Here is a 23,712-nt window from a genome sequence, read left to right as displayed (position 1 = left end):
AATTAGTTTTTAGATCTATTATGACAACTAAATCGCACGGTACTCACGCACTTTTATGTTTCGAGGCGTATATAGTGAGACGATGGATAAAATTCACTCAGCTGATTGGTATCCTATCTGTAGCAAGGTGGGAGGATCCCTTGAAAGTTTAGCCAATGGGCGGTCTCTTTATTGTGATCACACGCGTAAGCAGCACCCGGTTCGCGAATCTTCACGAAACGAAAGTTTTTGCAAGCGAATGCGTGCAGCGCGTGCTTCCTAATTCCTAGCGATATCTCACCAGCATTGCACACACACATACACGCTACCGCGGGAAAACAAGGTACCAATACACCCCACCACCAGTACCCCATTCCCGAGGCCGCATCCCTAAGGAGTACTCACGACCTTTGCTTATCATTTTTGCACCGAGGAATCGACAAGGAATACCGCAAGCCGTGTATGCCTACGTGGTTCGCAACGAGTTGCAATTTGGTAATCTCACAACTTGGTACGCTGTGAGAGGTGGGAGACACCAGAACTTCTTGGTAGGTAGTGCTCGATTTGGAGTAACTATGCAGTATGGTGCCTGAAGTTATCTGAGCTGAAGGGATGATGGTGACATCGGGAGGGTAGTCCTCGAATCATCTCGAATACGGTGAGTGAGGACGACTCTTATGGGCTTATGGGTAAGATTCAAGTTATTATTGCAGTTGCTAAATGCAATGGATAAATGTTGTTGTGCGATCCCTGATGCGGAGTCCATTATCTCTACTTGGAAATATGTAGGCCAGGGCGCAGGGCAGAGTGAGAGGGGTGTGCGTTTCGACGAGAGAAAGAGACCGTGGTGGTTTGATTGCTACGATTATCCCCTAAAACTCTGCGGGGAGGGTTCTAAAGTGGTAGGGGGTATCTAGTCGGAAAAAGTCACGAGACATTTATTACAAACTTGGCGAGTGCCTGGCATTGCATGCACCTGTGTCCCATCCAGTGCAGTGCATAAAACATTATGCTTGTATAGATTGTTCTACATTATATTACATCATGATGTAAGGTATATAATAATAAAGCATAAATAATGTTGTTTTATGTTGATGTACTTGGAATGTTTGAACCTGACTGCAGTAGCAGTACATAAGCTGCATTTACCAAACATAGGACCTCTGTCACACCACATCTTCAAGTGAAAAGCCATGGCCCAAGGCACCTGCAGCCAACTATGCACCATCTGCAGGTTTACTGTATTGTTAATACATTAATGTAGGAGCCTATATTGTATGTTGCATGTATGTTTTGAGAGAAATAGATACATAGATAGATGAAAAGAGATAAGGGATACTTCTGATGCTATCACCTAATATCCATCCAATTAGTTTATATTATATGATATAAAATTCAAGTTTTAGTTGAATCGTGGTAGTAACTACAGACCCTTGTCCCATTTACTGCTGAGTTAATATTAGAATTTTCAATCCTCCAATTATTTGATGCAGTGAATATATTCCTGATATACTGTAGTGTTAAATAGAAAACAGTGAAACTGTTTAGAATTGCTCAAACTTCTATGTTTAGGATGGCTCAAACTTTGAGTTGCCATTGACACAATCTGTCAAAGAATAGGCCTACTAGTAGTATTTGCAGCACTATGAAATGTTTACCATCAGTAGTCCTGGCTATATCAAACAATGGAACAAGTTATCCCACATAACTTCAGGGCAGCTTATCAAAATAAAAACACTCTTTTTGATATGATACACCATGCACAAGTAATCTACAACATAGTTGAAGAGTTGCCACAGAGAGACTTGGGGAGATAAAAGTGAAAAACCACCCATGGTTCAACTTGTCTGTTATGAAATGGTGATGTAACTGTATCCTCTACTGCTCCCAGGCTGTGGAGTAAAAGCTCCCTCCTCTTCTGAAATCACCACCAACACTGGATCTCTTTAAACAAAATTTGAAGACCTACTCGATATCACTATATATGCACTGCACCTGTTGCCCTACCGTCACTGCCTGGTAATTTGTATATATTTTATCTCCTATGACGTCTAGGAATGACATCTCATAGCACTTTGTATCCACTGGAAAAGGTGCTTTAAAGATATCAGCTATTATTATCATTATCATTAAATAAGATTAAACAATCAGATTGGGGAGACTTCACATGAAAATCAGACATAAGAAGTAGCGATAATGATAAAACTTTCTGAAGCAAAAAACACCATTTTTAGGTATATATATTTCATGGTGCTGCAAGAACCCCTCATGTACTCAATCTATGTTTTTGAGCATAAATTATAGTACTTGGAGAATAAGAGGACTGACATTGTTAATGTCATCTCATCCACTTTTTTTACATAAAGAGCATGATCGTAAAGTGAGTTCAGTACCTTTTTTTTTCTGTTTAAAGACCTTTCCAGTGATATCTCACCTTTTACATAACAAAGAATATTTTCAAAGTTCTGATTAAAAAAAATATATCCCATATCTTCTTACTATTTTTAGCAGCTTTAATTGCAAATGTCTCATATTAACAAGCATGGAGTTAACTTGTTTTGCAATTGAACTCTTCACATACATGTATTAGCAGGGCTTTCAGATAAGCTCATTGTGAAACATGGTTCAGGGAAAAAAAAACGCAGGATGTAGCCTACCATGCCTCGGTGAATTTGAACAGGAGATGATTTAACACCCTTCCGCTGTTTCTCCTTGTTTATTTATGAACTTAACACCATTAAAGAGGGAGTGAAGCCTTGAACATGGAAATCTCTTGAGAACCACTTAATAATCAGCCTGGATGGCATCTATTTTGCTGTTACCTGTGAATTGCCTCCTCTTGGGTATCACAGACTCAATACCACTCACATAATGCATTCCTGGCACTATTCATAACTGGAAAATGTCAACATTCATGATACAGAAAAGAAAATAAAAGCCTTGTCTTTCTGCAACAACAACACACACACACACACAAATGAACTTGACACAATGTGTACTATGGGTAAGGGGCTATGTGTGTGCATGTGTGTGTGTGTGGGGGGGGGGGTTAGTGCTTGTGGTTGGTTGGGTCAAGGGCCAATGCTCCTCCTCCCCCCCCCCCCCCCCCCCCCTTTCAATGAGAAGAGTCACAGCCAGATCCTTGACACTTGAGGTCGTGGTTGTGGTGGGGGTCAATTGGTCAATTGTTTTACCTTTTTTGACCTGTTGAGGTTGAGCCCCTCCCCGTATGGGGGGGGGGGGGGGCAATGCATGTTGTAGCAAAATCAGCCTGTCCTCAGTGGGTTAAAGGGTGTGTACAGTTCTGGTTGAGGTGAGGATTTAGCTTTGAATGTTTTGCCAGATATTCAAAAAACACTCTATGAGATGTCATCTACGAAGAGCATGCAATTCTAAGGGGTATCAAAAGTTAATTTGATGAAAATCAGTTTTGAAATGGCTGAGATATCCAAAAACAAGGTAAAACAAAGAGATCCTAATAAAAGGCGTGGCCTGTTGCCTTTTATTATTATCACTTTTTTGATATCTCAGCCATGTGAAAACCAGTTTTCATCAAATAAATGCTGAATCCTTCTTAAAATTACATGCTCTTTCATATTTCATAAGAGGTTTCTCATTATCTCACTTAGGAATGTTCAAAACATGAATCCCTACCTCAACCAATACTGTACAGTCCCTTTAAGAGTCTAGAGTTAATGTGTCGAGGGGGGGGGGGTATGAATTAGTTAAATCTCAAACAAGAGCCTTGCACATCGTGTACAGTCCTGTGTTCTTAGGATCGCTTGGTTTTTGATATCTTGCAGCCATTTTAAAACCAAACTTCATCGAATAAACTTTGAATTCCTGTTGGAATTATAAGCTCTTTCATATTTCATAAGAGTCTTCTCATTATCTCCAAAAATCATCATAAAAAAAAACAGGAAACTTGAAGCCCCATCTCAAATGGAACTGTACCGTCCCTTTAATACAGTTGTCGCCATAGTTAGTAATTTCTGCTTCACACTTCAAAATTTCACACATATAAGCCTACTTCCTGTACATAAAATGAGGGTCCTTTTATGCATGCTATGTTTCTGGCTTTATCATCATGTTGTGCTCGTTCAAACTACATGACTAAGCAAATTATTTCACCATGTAAATGAGCCTATAGTACCGTAGTCACTAAGAAATTTCACCTGTCCATGGTAAAATAACCATGTAGGCAGATATTTGGATAAATGTATGTGAATATAAGGAATGGCAGACACTATTTGGAAAATATGTAAAATTTGATGAGAACAGGAAGCATAGCCAAATTAATAAGTCAGTATGTACTCCAGACCTGATATGTCTTCTAGCAATTTTTACTCAGCACTCTGATGTTATTCCTCTATTAATATTGTTCTTCCTTTTTGGAAAAAGTGCATTTGAGTTGAAAACTAGATCCAACTATAGGGAGACATTGTGTATATAATAATAGGCAAGGTTGGCTGTAAAGCATGTGATGGAATAGGATATGATATTGTTTTAAATGTTAAGAAGACAAATTGCCTCCCAAAGGTTGTATTTCTCCTTGATAAAGTAATTAAATGTGCATAAAATTGTAATGTGTCACTAAAGCTGGATCCATACACATACAAGTAACTGCTTTATATGCAAAAGCAGCGATAGCCAATTCAGGTGTCCCAAAATAGGAGGGCTCCAAATTAGACACTGTATTTATGCTGTTATCATGTACCACAAAAGGTGTCTATTTCAATGTAGCATGACACTGGCACGATCCTCAAAATCAGCTCATTGGAACTCACAGAGTTGCTTTGAAGTTTGAAATTACATCCTTCTGGCACTGAAGATGGGATGTGATTCATACAGCTAGGGTCACTTGGAAGGTAATCACCATGCATAAAACAGTAAGTACCTTCTGGTTGAACTTTTGATATTCTGTCCAAATGACTCATTTTGGCAGGGTTTTGTGTACCACAATACAAGCATTCAACCAAACCCCTAGTTTGACCCGTGAGATATATGCAATTTTGGTAATATTTAGTTTGATTGATAGAATCTTCTGTCATACCATAACTTTAATTTGGGGAAAATGAATAATCACTTGTTTTATAATCTTCTTATGTCTTAGAACTTGCATACATTCAGTAAAGCGTATACCTTACCCCCAAAATAGGCATGCTACAGCCTTTATTCTCTCTTGCACTGTCACTCGCACACACCTACACTTTTATTGTCTACTATACCATGCAGTAGTCAATGGTGCTGCGTGCTGTTTTTTTTTTTTCTTGTTTTAAAGCGCCAAGTCACTATTTTTCTTTTCTGTTTTTTTTTTTCTGTAGCAAAATGTGTTTCGTGTATTAAGATTAAGACCTTTATCAGTACATATATAATTGGTGTTGTATTACATTGGTATCACATATTCAGATAGGGCCTCATCCACATCAAGCTCTGCTTATGATGACGGTCCCCTGTATTGATTTCTCCTTTGTTAATAGATACAGTATGCCTTAATATGTTATTTTGATTCATAATTATGTCACTTCAGACTGAATGTTGTTACGCAAATGATTTTTCTTTGTATTGATTTGTATGTATCTGTATCATTTTGTTTTCATTTGCAATTGTATTCAGAGAAAGAAAATGCAGAAATAAACCAAACAAACAAACAAACAAACAAACTGTGCTGACTGACCTATGTATATAATGATTGTAAACAAACACTGAAACATGGAACATTTTTGAAAATTATGCCATCACTAGCATATATGAGCAAATAATATCTATCTGCTGTTAAGATGTTTCTGTAATGTTTTATTCTAACATTACTGTTATAAAGAAATATATGAGTACAGTTATTTATAAAATATTACACTTTCCGGAGATTAAATATGTCTGGTCATATTTCAGGAAGAACTTTGAATTATTCACTTTGCTCGAACCAAAATCTAAATTTACCAAACCATACTCTAATAATTGTAAGCAGACCCTCTTCTATACATAGAGAAATATTCATGAATTAACTACTCAAAGAATTTTGTAATGCATCGACTTTAAGAACCTTTCAAGTGTTTGATCCGAGTATTTAGGTTGAGCGTTGTTTTTAATGAAATCTTACACAATGATGTACGGTATATACAGTACATTGTATCACATATTTTGTTCTTTTGTTTTTTTTTCCCAGGCCTTATTCATTTCTTTTTTCTTTTGTTGTCTTGAATTATTGTAAAATTTCTCACTGTATTTGTAAATGTTTACATCACTTTTTTTTTCATGTATGGACACGTATATTACTTTCTGTGAGACCCCAGGGAAGAAGTTGTATTTTGTAAATAAACCTGAATGGGCAATCCTCCATTTTTTAATGAATTTTAGAGAGAAAAAAGGGCAGAAAAAAAAACTGAGCATATGACGTTAATGGATCTTGTACCATAAATATAACTAAGTATAGCAATGTATACAAAGATGGCCTTTAAAGGGATAGTACAGTATTGGTGGAGATGAGAATTGGCTTTTAACTTTTTGCAAGATACCAACAAAACACTTATGAAATAGTACAGAGCATACCATTTTAAGAGGAATTCAAAGTTTATTTTGATGAAAATCGGGTTTGGAATGACTGAAACATCAACAAACAAAGTAAAACAAAGCAATTGTAATAAAATGTGGGTCCCACACTTTATTAGAATCGCTCTGTTTTGGATATCTCAGCCATTTCAAAACCAATTTTCATCAAATAAATGTTGAATTCCTCATGGAATTACATGCTCTTTCATATTTCACAAAAGGTTTTTCATTATCTCACCAAAAAATGTTAGAAACCTGAAATTAGATCTCAACCAAAACTGTACGATCCCTTTAAGGAGAAGGAAGAGAAAGAAGACTGACGACATTGCTGCAGAAATAAATTTCGTAATGGCATAATTTCACAAATCAAAACCAGTCAAGCAATAAACATAATGTCCATGATGAAAACATATTGCGCACCTTTACTCTATCAAATACTGTATACGCCATATATTTCGCGAGTCTAACTTTTCGCTAATCGGGAATTCCCGACAATTTCGGGAGTGGTTAAATTTGCGATCGTGGAGTCCTGTACTGGACAGAGAAGTGTACACGCATACGTCACATTCACATCGGGATCAAAGTCAATATTTTCCCATGTCGCAAATAGCCCCTGACTAGCGAAATTCACAAAGTCAGCGAAATATTGGGTGTATACAGTAATGGGTATCTATGTCTGACATACAGCACTCAGTGAAGTACCTTATTGTAGATCACATACAGAAGAATTGCTGCGCCAAGAAAGTGTTACAACTTCCTCAAACAGCTAGGTAACAGGACAGTAGGATGCTGATCTGTCATCAAAATAATAATGGCAAAATCTTTCACCTGACAGAAAGATGGAAAAAGGGTCCAGTAAAGAGAGAAAGAGAGAGTAAAAGATAGAGATCCAGATGATGGATGATGCCCTGTGTAGTAAACTCAGTCAAATATTCCACAGTATATAAAACACAGTTATTAAACAGTAAAGAAATTATATATACAATAGTAAAGTGGGTAAGTAATCTGGTAGTAACATCAAAGTAATGTCCATGATAGCTTAGGTTAAAAGTTAAAAGGAAAAAGGAAAGAAAAGGGAAGTAGAGAAAGGGAGAGAGAATGTAAGGTATATAGGCATCGAAGGCATATCATCATTCTGAACGACCAGAGGCTTGTCAATTATCATAAACCAATGGCCCGTGTTATTGCAAAATGATAAATATAAATAGTTTACACTGATTTGGAATCCAAAAGTCTTAACAAATAAGTAGTTGCACTCTTCTCAAAATGCTTTCACTGCAGTGTTTAGTGTGTCAAGTGTTTGATCAGGACGTATTCAGTACAAACCAATTCAGAAAGTAATTGACTTTGCCAATTTCAGTGCAAATTTCATGGGCAACTCCTCGCGTCTCTTTTCTAGACTGGAAATTTGAGCAGCTTCAAATGCACCCTCGTAGTTGCAGCACGGTAGAATGGTCCTCCATGCCCTCTTCTGGACCAGTTCGAGGAAACTAAATAGATTATTCGAGTATGGACATCAAAACAACAACAGCAGCTGTCTGGTCAAGTGTCTGGCAAATGCAGTCAGAGTTTTCAATAGCAGTTTTGTCAGAGTTTCAGTTTTACGTTCGACAAGTATAGCATGGAGGGACATGGAGCTTGGACTGGATGCTCAGATCGATGGAGTGCCACAAGTGTACCTTAAAGGACAAGTTCACCTTCATAAAGATAAGGATTGAGAGAATGTAACAATATTAGTAGAACACATCATTGAAAGTTTGAGGAAAATCAGACAATCCGTTCAAAAGTTATGAATTTTTGAAGTTTTTGTGCAGTACCCGCTGGATGAGAAGACTACTGCAGTGTATGAATAACTTAGATGTCACATGCGTACAACAATATAAGGAAAATATAAAGAGAATTTCACAAAATTCCATCTTTTGAAAAAAGTACACATTCCCCTGACTTGTTACCGACAAATGTTATGGGTAATATTATTCCCCCTGCCTTTAGAAAGAGGCAAGTCAAGTGCTCTTTTATTATGCGAAAAAAGTGAAAATATGTTGAATTTTCTTTTACATTTTCTTTATACTGTTGTACGCATATGACTCACAAGCTGTAGTAGTCTCCTCATCCAGCGGTTCCAACACAAAAATTTTAAAAATTCATAACTTTTGCATCGATTGTCCAATTTTCCTCAAACTTTCACTGATGTGTTCTACTAATATTGTTGCATTTTCTCAATCCTTATGTTTATGAAGGTGAACTTGTCCTTTAATCTTCTTTCAGGTCACTAATTGTGCATTGATATAATTATAATTTAACATTTCTTGCCTTACTTTGACATACTTGCACACACTCACGCATGTAGATACACAAATTGAGTCTGAACTTTCACATTGTCTGGCTATTGCACAAATACTTCAGAGTCTGCAGGTACTTCGTATATTGTGACTTTATGGCTGTAGCATGATTTGCAGTGTAATGCAAGTTCCGTACATATGTACTTGTGTGTTTCAGACAATTGGAAGCTGGTAAAATGTCAATTAGGGTCACACTCCGCCTGACCTTCTCTCTATAGCGGATCTGCTCTGTCCCTCACAAATCACTGGGAGTCAGAATTTGATTTGTGCAGCTCCCCAGTTGTTCTGCTCAGTATGTGATTTAATGGTCTATTTTGAAGGCATTGTTTACCATTATTTTGCAGATGAAACATAAAACCAGTATTAGTGCTTCAAAATAGCTCTAGAATGTGAGCTGGGATAGAAACAACCAATGTAAAAATATTAATCAGTATAACAGGTAAACAATGTTAAGTATTATTAAATGTACAAAATGTGAACAATAGTTATTAAAAAAATTGTTTATAGAATAAACCGTCTACAGTTATGGTTTATTTAGAAAAAATAGAGATATCTCCTTGTATTTTAGAAGTAATTGTGAAATTCTTATATGGTAGGACATTTTGTTATGCAACTGACCTACACATAGGCATAAAATGTTATAATTCGAACAGTTTTTAAATCACTGCTCCCAAAGGTAAACAGTACCTTTAAAAGTTATGTGCTCCAGCACCAACTTTCAAATCGTCACTTTCAGGAAGAAGCAGCTAGTACCTGTGCATGCAGCCTGATGTTGCATCTCATCATGAATTCCTGAACTCAGTGGGTATCTCATTGAACTAAAGACTAATTGGCGACCTGCTGGCAATAAGTCACATAAATATGTCTCTGTGCCGTCTGTGTAGGCCTATAGTATAGCTTCTGCTGATATGATATTCTAATTGTAATTTATTCTGGCTCAGGTAAAGAAAGTTTTGCATTGAATAATGCTGTCACCCTGGAGTCATCATTCTTGTGTGTTCATACATGTATATTTCCTTTGGTACATGGCGAAAATCATGATGGAGAATAGAAGAGAGTGGGTTATTAGCTCCTATCTGTAAAGTTTAAATCTGTAATCGGCTAAAGTTTTTAGATAATGCTAATATATGTAAATGTAGATTACAGGTATGTGCACCGAAATTATGCTTTGTCCTGCAAAGGCTTCAGATGATCATGACAATACACATCATTCATGCTCAATTAGTATGGGAACAAATGGGTGGTAGCAATTTGCATGATTGGGTTTTATGCATAAAAGTGCTTAACACACTTTGATAATTGCTGGTAGAAATAACAGTGAAATCTTCTTGTGCCCAGGCACTTCACTGAAATTGCCAAGCCTTTTCCATCGGCATGTTGTAATTTGATCCGTCCAAATGTGACCTAGTTGCACTAAGGAGGTTCAAGAGTTAGGGTTCCAACTGTCTGTAATAATTCAAACAGCTGTCAGTTTTCTTTGGATGCACAAAAGAATTCCACAGGTGGTGCATTTGTACTTTTGGCGTTTAATGTTTGAAGCTGCCGTCTTTCTTGGCAATCTGAAAATTCAATTTGAACTGTGATATAACATTGGGTATATTTTGCTTGTTAATTCATGAAATAGATTGAAATTTTAATCATGAAACATATCCCGTCCACAAATCTCTAAAAACATGTATATATCAGAGCTGTATATTGTTACAATATAATATGTGAAATTCTACCATCCTGGAAAGCAAATTTCAGCACTTTTCTGCATTTTAATTCTGACAAATAAAACTGATATGGTATAATCTTTACCTCCGCCAAGGGATGAGGTTATGTTTTCGTTACTGTTGGTTTTTGTGTTCGTTCGTTCGTTCGTTAGTTAGTTAGTTTGTGCGTGTGCAAAATAACTCAAAAAGTAGTGAACGGATTGGGATGAAACTTGCAGGAAAGGTTGAGAATTACACAAGTACCAAACGATTAACTTTTGGTAGTGATCCGAGAATTTTGGGGGAATTTATGAAGGATTTTTGATATTTTGGCAGGTAGGGTCAATGAACTTGGGAGTTCAGGCTGCGCGTATTTGAGGTTTGCACGTGCGCACTAGAGTGCGTGCTCTAGTTTCTGCTAGGACGAGGCGCGCCGTGCAGCAGTGAGGGTTTATGACGTAACAAAGGCTTCTATATTGGGAAATCGGGCGACTTTCAGCACACGATGCTATGTATGTATGGGTGGAAATCACTGATATCTCTATGGAAGAACAAGATCAGTGGTGGAAATGAGCTGCATGCTTGGCGGAGGTCTGCGCTCTCAGAGTGCTTTTCTAGTTCAGTATGGTTCTTTTTAAATTGATGTGTCAGACTAGTTGCCCAGACATGCCCAGTCGGTTTATTGTCAGTTTCATTTTGAACATCAATCTTTGTCTTATTCTATCCACACGTCCCCCTGACTTTACCATTATGTATGCCTCATCTTTTATGAATAGAGATGGCCAAAAGTAATTTCCATCTTAAAGACCTTCCTTAGTGAGTGGATGGTAATTATGAATTAGACATGAGTCAATTGCCTTCCTATCTGTGAGACAGATCCAGTTTGACACATACTCTAAATATTATTGAGTGGCAGCGATAAGGCTGTTATGACTCCATCTCATACACCTCCTCGGTTGTACAGCTAGGTAGCCTGTTCAGATGTATGTAGCAATGTGCGTTTACCCTACTATGCTTCAACAAGCACGATAGGAATTAGGGGAGTAGGTATTCTGTATTCATTGACAAAACAAAGCACAGTAAGGTTGTAAAGATCTAGGATGATTAAGCCATGATAGTCTACTGCATATTTTATGCAGTGTCTTACAAATTGAAAATATGGGAAATATCATAGCTTTGTTGAGCTTTTAGATAGGCTTAAAGGATGATCTTATCTGACTGATGATCTGACTGAATCTGACTGATCATTATTTTGTTAAGTAATGAAGCTAGGAATAATGTTATATTTTACATTATTATAGCAGAAAAATAGAATTTTTGTCATTTTTGGTATACAAGCAATGGAAAATTGTGAGGTGATAACATCATCAGCTTACTCATTTGCATATTCACATCAACTGTTCGAGAACTGCTTTGCAAAAGTGAGCAAATCTTGAAAGTTTGATAATTTCCAAATAGTTTTTATCCCATTTTTATCAAATGTTTGCAGTCGCACTAATAAAATTTCACTCTTTCTTTTCAGACTTTGAGATAGGAGAAGAGCAAGAAAATTTATGAAAAGGAGAGATTGTTGAGCTACAGCTGTAAGCTTGGTATAGTGGTCACAAAAAGTCCCACATTCCCTACATTCTTTGTTTTGGAAAGGTACTTGAAATTTATTTTTAGAAAATGTATACTAGATTACATGAGAAAAAATACATTGTTTTTTGTGTTACATAATTTCTGAAGATTTCCGACCTCCCTGGTTTCTTTAAATCTTCTTCATATGTCGTCACCTGTAACTCCACTGAAAATTTACACTGGGTCATGTTATAAGTTACGTTCAGACGGCAGGCCCTAACCTTGAGGTTTAGCTCTTGCCCACTAACTACGACATGTGTCCACACGACGAATCTTGACCTCGAGGTTACAAAACCTTGAGGTTAAGCTTCTGCCCCCCCCCCCCTCGTAACTACGAGTGGGTCCCACTCGATGTTAAAACCACAAAACCGGAAGTTTCAGCCCACACTTCTAACAAGGCGTCTATTTATTCTTTAGTCCAACCCTGTCGGACTCGCTTACAGGTACTGGTACTCTTTTTCTCTGTCATGGTATGCAGAGATAGCTCTGCACTGATGACTTTATGCCTTTATGAAGATATTCGTCGAAAACATTTTTTTTTTTAGCGTCGGAGAAGAATATATAATACAGTAGCGAATTTGACGTGTTCAGTTTCAGAGATCAAGCGCATGGGAAGAAAAGATGATGTTGTTTTGTCGTGCGTCATAGGTTTTCACGTGTAGCGTATTTGTGGTTACGTTTGGAAGGTTGACCCGGAAGCAGAGGGAAATTGTGGGGGCTGGAGTTTACGGCGAGGTCACTCTTAACTTCGAGTTCGTTGTTTTTTGTGTCCACACGGTGCTTAACTACGAGTGGGGACCCCCCGCGGCTCGTGGTTAGAGCGCTAACCATAAGATTTCTCGTGGCTCGAAACATCGAGCAAACCTCAAGGTTTGCTAACTACGAGTGCGTCTTCACGGTCCCCAACTACAGGCTCTAACCTCGAAGTTTCCTAACTTCGAGGTTAAGGGCTCCCGTCTGAACGTAACTATAGACTTGTAGCATCGTCTTGTCAAGGATAATGTATGTACCATGTGTGTTGTGTTTGTATGTGAGAGTTTTATATGCAATCAAATACAGTTACTGTAAAACATGATATGAAGGGCTTGTTTGCTAAAACCGATAAGTCCATTTTTGAAAATTTTGAAGTACGATCTCTGTCATAAAGTACAAAATAATACCTTTTAAATGATATATTGGTCACTACATATAGGGGTATATTTTTGAAGTTATGGTCAAAAGAAGCGAAAATTTTCTTATTATTCTCTTTATTTTTCTTGACCTTTAATCGCAAATATCTCCATTTGGCAAATATGGACTTATCGGTTTTTGCAAACAAACTCTTCATATATTCGTGGCATGAAATTTTCGCGAGTTGGAGCCGATGGCCTTTTTCGCGGCATGAAATTTTCGCGAACTGCATGGCATTCAACGCATATAGTATAGACAAAAACTTTCACGGGCACTTTAATTTCACGAATCTTGATGCTCGCGAAATTGGCGAAATTAAAATGCACGTGAACATTCCTCATTTTACAGTACCTGCTCTGAGTGTACAAGGAATGGTGAAGAGGGTCAGTATGATGCAAAGCCATATGACCACTTGTACAGGACAAATAAAACTAACCATTGACCACATGATATATACAGCCTATACTGGATGCATTTTTTATCTATCTATTTTTTTTATAGTAGCACCTGTTTCTTGCATAGGACATCTGCCTACATTCCTGCTGGGACACATGAGAGGATTAGTGTGTATGTGTGTGTGTGTGTGTGTGTTTGTAATCCCCTTGCGGTTGAGTTGCAAAGTGCCAACAAGAGTTGGGAAACTTCTTCCAAGGTTCAGCAAGGTGTTTTCTCTATAGTGTCCCTAGCAGGAAAAACAGAACAAAAACAAAAACAATATCTTCGCAGCTCACCTTTCAACGGAAATTAGGATGCATTCTCATTGCAGTCTTGATCTCTTTTTTATACTTCCTCGTACATGTCTCCTGTTACTTACAGATAGTTCAGTGATGTGATTTACACCACCATGTAGATTCAAAGGGGATGATGTGAAATTTCAGTTCAACGGATCAAATGGATAATCTATGCCATACATCACTTGTATGATCCCAGCTCTTGTTTCACCACATTAACTTGTTAAGAACGAGTCCCGAGTATAAACTCGGGCAGGTGTCTATGGGAAATGCGTGTTGTACTTAGTAAAATCAGTCCGTCCTCAATGGGTTAGTGGAACATTTATTTGGTAATCATTTCCTCTTTCCTAGAGATAGTGTTACTGTTGGTAGGAACTACCCATTAGTATGATAATCAGGTGCATTCATGATATTTGTTGTATGCCATTTTCAGAGTACAGTCAAACCTGCCTTAGTGGCCACCTGTCTACAGCAGCCACCTGCCATTTTGCAGCCTCTAAGAGAGAGAGAGAAAAGCCATGTTAACGACATTCTGTTTTTCTCCTTTGCAGCCATGCTGATCATGGATATTAATGGAGCAAGAAACAAATACTGTACTACATATTAGTAGGGTGTGAAAATTTTTTTTAAATGTCTCAAAAAGTAACTTCTCTTCAATAATATGCCATAAACATACCAACTGAAATGATGAAAAGAAAGGGTCATCAGAAACAGTCTAAAGTTTGCCCCTGTTAAATTTTTTATTTGATTTCAAGAGGATTCTTTATGAATTACTCTTCAGATGATGAAGATATATGAATACCTCTGAAGAAATTGAAATAATCGTGCACCTCTGCTTCATGCAAATATTTCATAACAACTTGCAGTATTTTATCACAGCTTATGTACCAGTAGGTCAGTTCAACTACCAAATGGTAGTATCTTTAACACAAGAAGAGCTTTGAACATTTAAACTTCCAACCAAAATAGTAAATGTTATGATTGACACAAAGCATAAAAGTCATAAAAAATCACATAGTGCTTCCACTTCAAAACAAGATACATTGAGACATGTAGTAGATCTAACACTATTACATTTTGATGTTAGTAAATTTTTCTTTGCCGACAGAGGTTTTTTTTAGATGGAGTATTCTTGTCTTCCCTTTTTATCTATGTTATACCCATGCTCCTCATCTTAATCTATACACTCAATTTTGATAGTACTGCAACCTACACTCAAGAAGCTTGCCTTTAATTTGGTTCCATCATATTTTTTTAGCATTTACTCTCAGAGTCCAACTTTCATATGTGGACCACCATGTTCTATAATGTATGTTTGCAATATTCTATTTTGCTTCCTACCTTGATGTCATGTATTATTTCATTTTGCTATATTCATTTTTTTTCACTGAGAAATATGAAAATGAATTGAAATGAAATTGAAATTGAAAATGAGCTGACAGGTGGGATACTGTAAAATAAGGAATATTCACATGCATTTCAATTTCGCGAATTTCACGAGTGCCAAGATTCGCAAAATTATAATGCCCACGAAAGTTCTTGTCTACACTATATGTATTGAAGGGCAGTGGCAATTCGCGAAAATTTCATGCACTGCAAAAAAGGCCGTCAGCTCCAATTCGCAAAAATGTCATGCCACGAATATATCACGTTTTACAGTAGTCTTCATGGAGAGGTCGTGGTCTCTGTCTGTTCAGTCAATGTATTTTGTAATTCACTGAATGTCTGAAGATGAGTCTCGAGAATGCTCTGGCTGGTGTCTATGGGAAATGTGTGTTATAGCAAAATCATTCCATCCTCAATGGGTTAAAAGTAGACTGGACTAACACTGGGAAAATGGTAGCATTTGAGTTTGAGTAATCTTGTGTGTGTTAATGGAAGCCCTGCCACATCCTCTACCCTCCCCACCTTTTGTATTGTATGATTGTGTATATATATCTATAAGTTGCTTGAAGGAGATCAGCACTGGAGCTTCAACTTTGGTCAATGAATAGGCTCAGGTGTGATCACATTGTCAGAGTAAAAGTAAGTAAGAAAGTAGTAGTATTTGCTTCCTTCAAAAAAGAGAAATGTCTTGTGTAATTGGAATGAATTAAGCTTTGAGATTCAATTTGATAAAAGTCTGCAATGTTTATTTGTGTGTGTGTGTGTGTGTGTGTGTGTGTGTGTTTGTTTCCAGAAGTTTGTGGAAATTAAGTTTGTCAGTTGCACCCAAGAGTACAATCGGTAATATTCCTTCTTATCTTGCGTAGGGGCCATTAGAGTTCTAATGTAAAAGAGTATTGTTTTATTTGTTCATTGTACACAGGAATCCATGTCTGTGTCAGCGCTACTGAGCTGATGCCTGCCACCATGTTGCACCCAGCAATCTCAGGAATATGCAAGACCTGCACCTGGCATCAACTGGTATTGTTCTTCTTGGCACTGTCCATACCTGCAGCATCCCTCAGCGGTAATGTAGTCATCAACGAGATCAGGTTGAACACTGGAGACAACACTCTGTCATTTGTTGAACTGCACAACGTAGGCTCCGAGAGCTTCTCCGTCACAAACTTTACACTCGCTCTCTACAACTCGTCACTGGTGTGTGCCGTGATTACTATTCCTGCAGTGTCACTGCTGGGACAAGCTTACTATGTGATCGGCTCAAGTGAACTTGCAGTGGACTTGGAGTGGACAGAAAGTTGGGGTGAGGATGAGGATTCCGGAGCCATTGCACTGTATGACGGGGAGGGTGGAGGATTAGATATTGGAGCATCTCCTACGACAGACTTCTTGCAAGATGCTGTAGTGTTTGCAATACATGTCTCCACAAATGCATCAGTACTCCAGCAAAATTTAGCTGCAGAGACAGTGTTCACCCAAGATGATTTGTACTTTCCCAAGCAAAATCTGTCAATCAATAGATGTGAGAAAGAAAATGAGGTCGCATATGAAATGGTGATACCGAGTCCAAATGCGACAAATGACTGTGCCCACCCTGTTGTCTCCTCACCATTGGTAATAAGTGAGGTGAATGCAAATAATCCAGGAGAGGACGACAGGGAGTACATTGAATTGTACAACAAAGCGAATGAGACGGTGTCCCTCAGTGACTATGCTGTTGTGATGTACAAAGGATCAACAGACAGATCTTATAGAATAGTGCATCTCACTAATAAAACAATAGAACCATTGGGATACTATTTGATAGGCTCGCGGGGGGTGCAGCCAGCCCCACAAACTATACTTGGGCCAGACAGAGTCATAAACATCCTTCAGAACAAAGTGTCAGCTGTAGCGTTGTACCGAGGAAACACAAGCCAGCTTGTAGCCGGTAGTAATGTGACTAATGCATCGCTGGTGGATGCAGTCGTCTATGACAAGCACGGCTCACATGACCAGCACTTAGTAGACACGCTCACTCCTGGACAGATGACGGTGCATGAAGATTCCTCAGTCCTGCTGGAGACAGATGAATCCATAAGTCGCTGTGGGGGCAATGACCGCCTTGCATCATCACAGTTTCGCGTGACAAGCCTCACCCCAGGAGAAGAGAATGACTGCACAACCATCACAGTCCTTCCATCGTCTCTGCTTCCGCACTTTCCTCCAATCAACCCCGATTTTCTCCCACGATTCATCATCAATGAATTCAGAGTCCAAGCATCAGCCCCCTTCATCGAACTCTATGATGGTGGCTTTGGGGATGTTTCCTTAAGTGATGTCGTTCTTGTGTTCTACAGTGGAGCCACCTTGTCCGTCTATGTTGATCCTTTGCCTTTGAGTGGTTACTCCACAGATGAGAATGGTTGGTTTGTCATTGGGGGTGAAGAGCTTGAACCTTCTCCAGACTTGGTGTTTCCCTCTCTTCCAGCTGTTGAAGGGTGCAATGCCATTGCTCTTCATCTAATTGAACTGAATAGACAGATAGAGATGGGCAACCGTGCATCCAGGGAGGGTCTCCTTGATGTAATCCTGTACGGAGAGCCAAGGTTGCCCGCTGAGCAAGAACTGTTGAGGATTCTAACGCCAGGGCAAAAGTGGTTGAACCCAAGCAACGACAGCCTCTCCAGGAGTCGATGTAGAGGATGGGACCACTTCATGCAGGATGCATTCACGTTGGCCGACCCATCCCCAGGCTCACTGAACACCTGTCCTCCGCCCAATGTCGTGATCAACGAGATCAATGTTGTAGCAAAGAGTTTGGAGGGTCAATATATCGAGCTATTTGATGGGGGCGTGGGCTCTCAGGCTCTGAATGGCCTGGTCCTTGTTCTGTATGATGGCGAAGATGACTATGCATACCAAGCCATTGACCTGACAGGATACTCCACAAATGAGGCTGGATTTTTCGTGGTTGGGTCTCTTAATGGCACAAATGTGGACTACATAATGGCCAATGAAGAAGGCTTCCTGCACACTGGACCTGATGCCATCGCCCTCCACGTAGGACCATTAAAGTATTTTCGGGCTAGACTAGCATCTAGCATCAACTTGGTTGATGCTGTCGTCTATGGCACAGGTGAGTAACTTCCTTTAATCATTATCATGGCCAGTGGATGTGCAATTGTCAGTTGAAAGTCAGTTTGAAACTTGAAGTCATTCGATAATTTTGAAGTAGACCCAGTGCTACCTGTAAGAACATAGACTATCTTAAGGCAGTGATTTCTTTTTCTCTTTTACTACACACATTCACAAAATGGGGTATGGTTAACAGGAAAGGGGGGGGGGGATATTTTGCAATATGACCACAATATGATTGGTGTTTTTATTTGATGGTTATACTGACATACTATGAGAAAATAAGCTTAAATGTTGATACGGATGTTGATTTTTAACACAATCTGCAAAGAAATTGTCAACCTTCAGAAATTCACAGAAATACCTTTTAACTGTGGGAGCCAGATGCTCAGACATAAATGATAGAAGGCTACTCAGGTAGCTATGTTAAATGTTCAATTTCAGTTCTCCTCTCTCTATCCAGGTGAAGGGCTAAATTGTTTTTTATGTAGATTTCTCATAGGTGCAGAATTCGGGTTTGGTTGATATATTTTATTTTTTGTGTTGTTATAATTCAGTTAAATGCACACCATCAAGATGTACCACTGAGAAGCAAGTTGCATTAAGGTTAAATTTTAGTCCTGAAGTTCAGGTGCACACCAAGGCTTCTTGGGCTCATGTTAGATATAATCCCTTTTAGGAATTCATCTGAAAAGGTGTATGCTTAATGAGCAAGACATAGTTCAGAGTTTTGGTTTGTTCATATCTTATGAAGATATGCAAAGTACACAGAGAATTGTAGAGCATTTCATCATAGGATATGTTTCTAAAGGTTTGAATGAGTCAGCGCTCAAAATTTCCAAAAGTAAATAGGTTTATTCATTTGTAACCTGCATCTGTGCATTGAAATGTGAAACCATGCTATCTATCAGTCTGAAAGTTTTCCTATTGACATTAAGAAGGACAAAATTCTCAGATATTTGAGCCCCCTGTGTACTGTGGTGTCATTTGAATAAAGTTTTTGTAAGCTTGCAGTGGTTTAATCATTACATTGTTCGACATTCATATTATGCCTCATTTAGTTGTAGCACATTCATGTAATGCCTTATGTCTCAAACTTTTCCGATGAGCAAGATTATGTGCAGTAACATAAGATTTATTCAGAACATACTGAGTCAACCTTCAGAGTTCATGGAATGCAAGAGTAAGTCTGTGCACATAAAAAGAAGCATGTCACTGCTATGGTCACACTGCTTATGTATGATAGCTTCATCCATTTCTGCCTCAAAATATGTTAATTTTCACATGTGGAAATGTTAAATCTTTCATGTACCTGTGTGTCTACATTATGATGTTTGGATTGAGATTAGATATTTGATTTTGTCATTTCATTGCTGATTTATTGTTAGTCTATTACATTCATTTTTTCAATTGTACAAGTGGACAAAAATGTATAATAATATATTTAATGGGAATATATTGTATATCATATATTATATATTATAAATTATATATTATATTCTAAATTATTATATATTAGAACATACTCGCAGCACCTCAATCCCGGAATAGTCTCTCCACAAATATCCAATCAGCAGTTAACATAGCTCAATTCAAAACACTGTTGAAAACGTTTTTGTTCTAAAAGTAAGACCTTTTTATAGCTCTTACTTACTTCCACTGCTAGTGATCTGACAAGTTTAAAGTCACTATTTATTTGTTTTGCTTTGTCCTTTCTCTGTTTTGTTTGGTAAATATTGTGGATTTCTTGTATTTTGTTAAAATTGTTGAAGCGCTTTGCATCTGTTTAGAAAGAGGGCTGCATAAATATTTGTTATTATTGGTTATTATTATCATTAAACATGATGGGGTATATGGTCTGAATATTACTCATGAAAAGTATTCATTACTCTGTACCTCTGTGTGATTTGAATGATGACAGGCACAGGAATTCCCATAGCATTGTACACACTGTCCAAACTCCCTGGCACAGACAGGGGTCAATGGACTGGGACATCATCCATGATTGGAAAGAGTGTAATGTTAGATTTTTGTCTTTCTTCATGATCAGATGATACGCCTGATCTCACATTACTGCACCGACTCGTGCCCAACCAGCATCACCTCAATGAGGTGCCTTCCTCCACGTTGTCTCTTGACCCATCCATCAGCCGTTGCACCTGTTGCCAGCGGTTGAACCACACCTCCTTCGGCACGGCCCCGTCCAGCCCCGGCGCCCTCAACATCAACTGCAGTCAGGGCAACGAGACATTCACAGAGACCATCCCATTCTACCATCAACGGATACGCATCAACGAGGTCAAATTTGATGATGGGGATGCGGCAACGGGAGGAGGCGGTGGATTCATTGAAATCTACGATGGTGGATTTGGGGGTGTGGACCTCCACAACATTCACGTAGATCTAGTAACAATGAATGTCAATGGAGATAGGTGAGCAGTCTGCCTGTTGTGACCATTGTCTGTGAAGAGACCTGTGATATGTATATCTGGTTTTGTGAGCATATGTATGTGTTGGTTAAAAGGGGTAAGCTAGCAAAGTTTGTCTATTATAAGGAGATTAATTTTCAATTGGGCACAAGAAAGCTGTGAGGCTTCTTAATTTTTCACCTGTTTACTCAAAGCTGCTATTTTCTTATTCTGAGTTTAGCTCCATTCTCTGAAAGAACACAAACTACAACTGACACAATGTTCAACATCACTGCTCATTACTTTTTTGTTTTGATTTTCTTGTCGATTTATTATTGTAAAGCTGAATTTCAGAAGGGGGAAGATGCACATTATATCTTTATTAATTGGAGTACACCATGCATGAGCAGAAGAAATTCATAGTAAAGAGGGAGAACAAGGGGCATTTGAAAACTTGCCGTTTGGTGTGAGGTGTCCTGAGAGATAAGTTGGAGTCTCTGATTAACAATTAGTCTTGGAGGGTCAGGGAGAGATATGTGTCATATATCTAGGGTCTAGTAGGGAAACGGTATTTTGCTGTGAATGAAAATAACTCATACTGGTCAAACGTAAGGAAAACTTCCATTAAAATTATAGGACCACATGAGTTCTCTGCTTCATTTTTAGCTCACCTGAGCCAAAGGCTCAAGTGAGCTATTGTGATCGCTCTTTGTCCGGCGTCCGGCGTCCGTCGTGCGTAAACTTTTTACATGTTCATCTTCTTCTTGAGAACCCCATGACAGATTTTCACCAAACTTGGCAGGTAGCATCCTTAGGGGGATAGGATCTCAGTTTGTTCAAGTGGGCACCATACCCTACCTGGGGGCCCCAGAGCCCAAAAAGTAGGGAATCTTAAAAAATCTTCTTCTCTAGAACCAGAAGTGATAGAGCTAAGTTAATACCATGAGTTAGTACATTGATGACTGTAGTTTCAAGTTCATGGCGGAATCAGGGGTGCCCCCCTCGGGACCCAGGGGAGGGGGTTTGGAGGGGTCCTAATGGGGCCCAAATTGTACATTTCCATTTTTTTCTTGAAAATGCCGTATTGAATTTTCAACAAACTTGGCAGGTAACATCCCTCGGGGGAAAGAATTTCATTCCCATCAAATGGGCACCATGCTCCACATGGGGGCCCCAGGGGGCCTGAATTGGGACCTAAATTGTGAATTTTCATCTTTTTCTTGAGAACCCCAAGATGAATTTTCACCAAACTTAGCAGGTAGCATCCCTAGGGGGATAGAATCTCAATTCCGTCAAATGGACACCATGCCCCACCTGGGGGGCCCCCAGGGGTCCCCCCCCCCCCCCCCTCCGTAAGGAATCTTTAAAGATTTTCTTCAGAACCAGAAGTGATTGAGCTAAGTTAATACAATGAGTCAGTATATTGATGACTGTTGTTTCAAGGTTGTTCATGGCAGAATCAGGGGTGTCCTCCTTGTCCTCCCCCCCCCCCCCCCTTGGGACCCAAGGAAGTGGGATGGGATGGGTCCAAATGTTGATGTAAATTGTGCATGTTCATAATAATTGAAAACCCTTGATGGATATTCACCAAACTTGACAGGTAGCATGCCAACTCTCAAAGCAACCCTCCACCACAAGTTTCCAATGTTCTCAGGTAAAAGTCTGCAAGAATGCAGGGAAAGTGAACTTGCAATACTTGGGTGAGCGCGAGACTCCCGGGTCTCTTGTTGATTTCATGAAACTGTGCCGCATTAATGACCAGATAGGCATAATTTTACTAAATACAGTAGGAACAATATGAACACAGTATTTGAATGAAGTGATAGGATATCAGTTTCTGATTTCAGTAATGTTTTATAGCACCTCTATCATAATGTAATTGCACTTTTGATACCCTGAAGGTTAAAACACAAAGTTATGGGCTATATCATCTGTAAGAATGACCATTAAGATTTAGTGCGTTCTTATCGTTGGTTGCATGTATTCCATGAAATTACAATCATTAGTTGTTTTTGCAAGATGAATTGCATGAATATTCTCCCTGCTCATGCCAGCATATTTCTTTTCTTGACTTTTTTTTGTCTTGTTGTTTAATGATATTTCAAGTATGCCCCTAGGTTTACTTTGCTAAATTTTGCTTTGGTAACTTTTTTACAACTGGGTGTGTGTGTATGTAACTGACTTCTTTCATGCGTTGAAACTGGGTACTGGTATGCAGTTTGCAAATATTTCCAAGTTTCAATTAAAAATAGGATAGGTATTCCCATGTTAGCAATGTTTTATTTATTGCTGGTGTATCAAAGGGTTTGATCGCAAAATCATTTAACTCCATTCTTGTTACTTTGAGGTATTTGCAATTAATGCTGCTAAACAACAAAGAAAGATAAGAAAACATAAAAACATAAAAAACATATGGGACATTCTTAACCATTGATTTGAGAATATTCAAAGTTATTTAACAAGTGCAGGACGAGGTATCACTGGAAATTTTTAATTCTGTTCTCTCTGATGATGAACATATTTCAAAATGTTGAAAAATAAAACTTACTGTCAAAGTGGGTGTTTTCATGTGAGTAATTTTTCGCTCTCTGCTTTGTAAGATGAGTTTCGTGTGTTTTTAATTCCACGGAATTAAAGGGATCATACAGTTTTGGTTGAGACCTAATTTCAGGTTTCAAACATTTTTTGGTGAGATAATGAAAAACCTCTTATGAAA

General features: G+C 38.5%; 1 protein-coding gene across 1 annotated transcript in view; it reads left to right on the top strand.

Moving 5' to 3' along the window:
- Window positions 1-346: 346 nt before the first annotated feature.
- The window catches only part of LOC139726795 (uncharacterized), a 50,483-nt gene continuing 27,117 nt past the window's right edge, over window positions 347-23,712 (top strand). Inside the window, exons 1-3 of the mRNA XM_071637787.1 lie at window positions 347-637; window positions 16,394-18,589; window positions 20,639-21,020. Coding sequence (XP_071493888.1) covers window positions 16,426-18,589; window positions 20,639-21,020 — 2,546 coding nt within the window. The 5' untranslated portion in view covers window positions 347-637; window positions 16,394-16,425. The remainder of the gene's footprint in view (window positions 638-16,393; window positions 18,590-20,638; window positions 21,021-23,712) is intronic.

This window comes from Diadema antillarum, unplaced genomic scaffold, assembly GCF_040938485.1.
Source record: "Diadema antillarum isolate AM-2024a unplaced genomic scaffold, OU_Dant_1.0 seq00000100_RagTag, whole genome shotgun sequence".
Taxonomy (NCBI): domain Eukaryota; kingdom Metazoa; phylum Echinodermata; class Echinoidea; order Diadematoida; family Diadematidae; genus Diadema; species Diadema antillarum.
The sequence above is the reverse complement of the archived record's forward strand: the minus strand, read 5'-3'. Positions and strand labels throughout refer to the sequence as shown.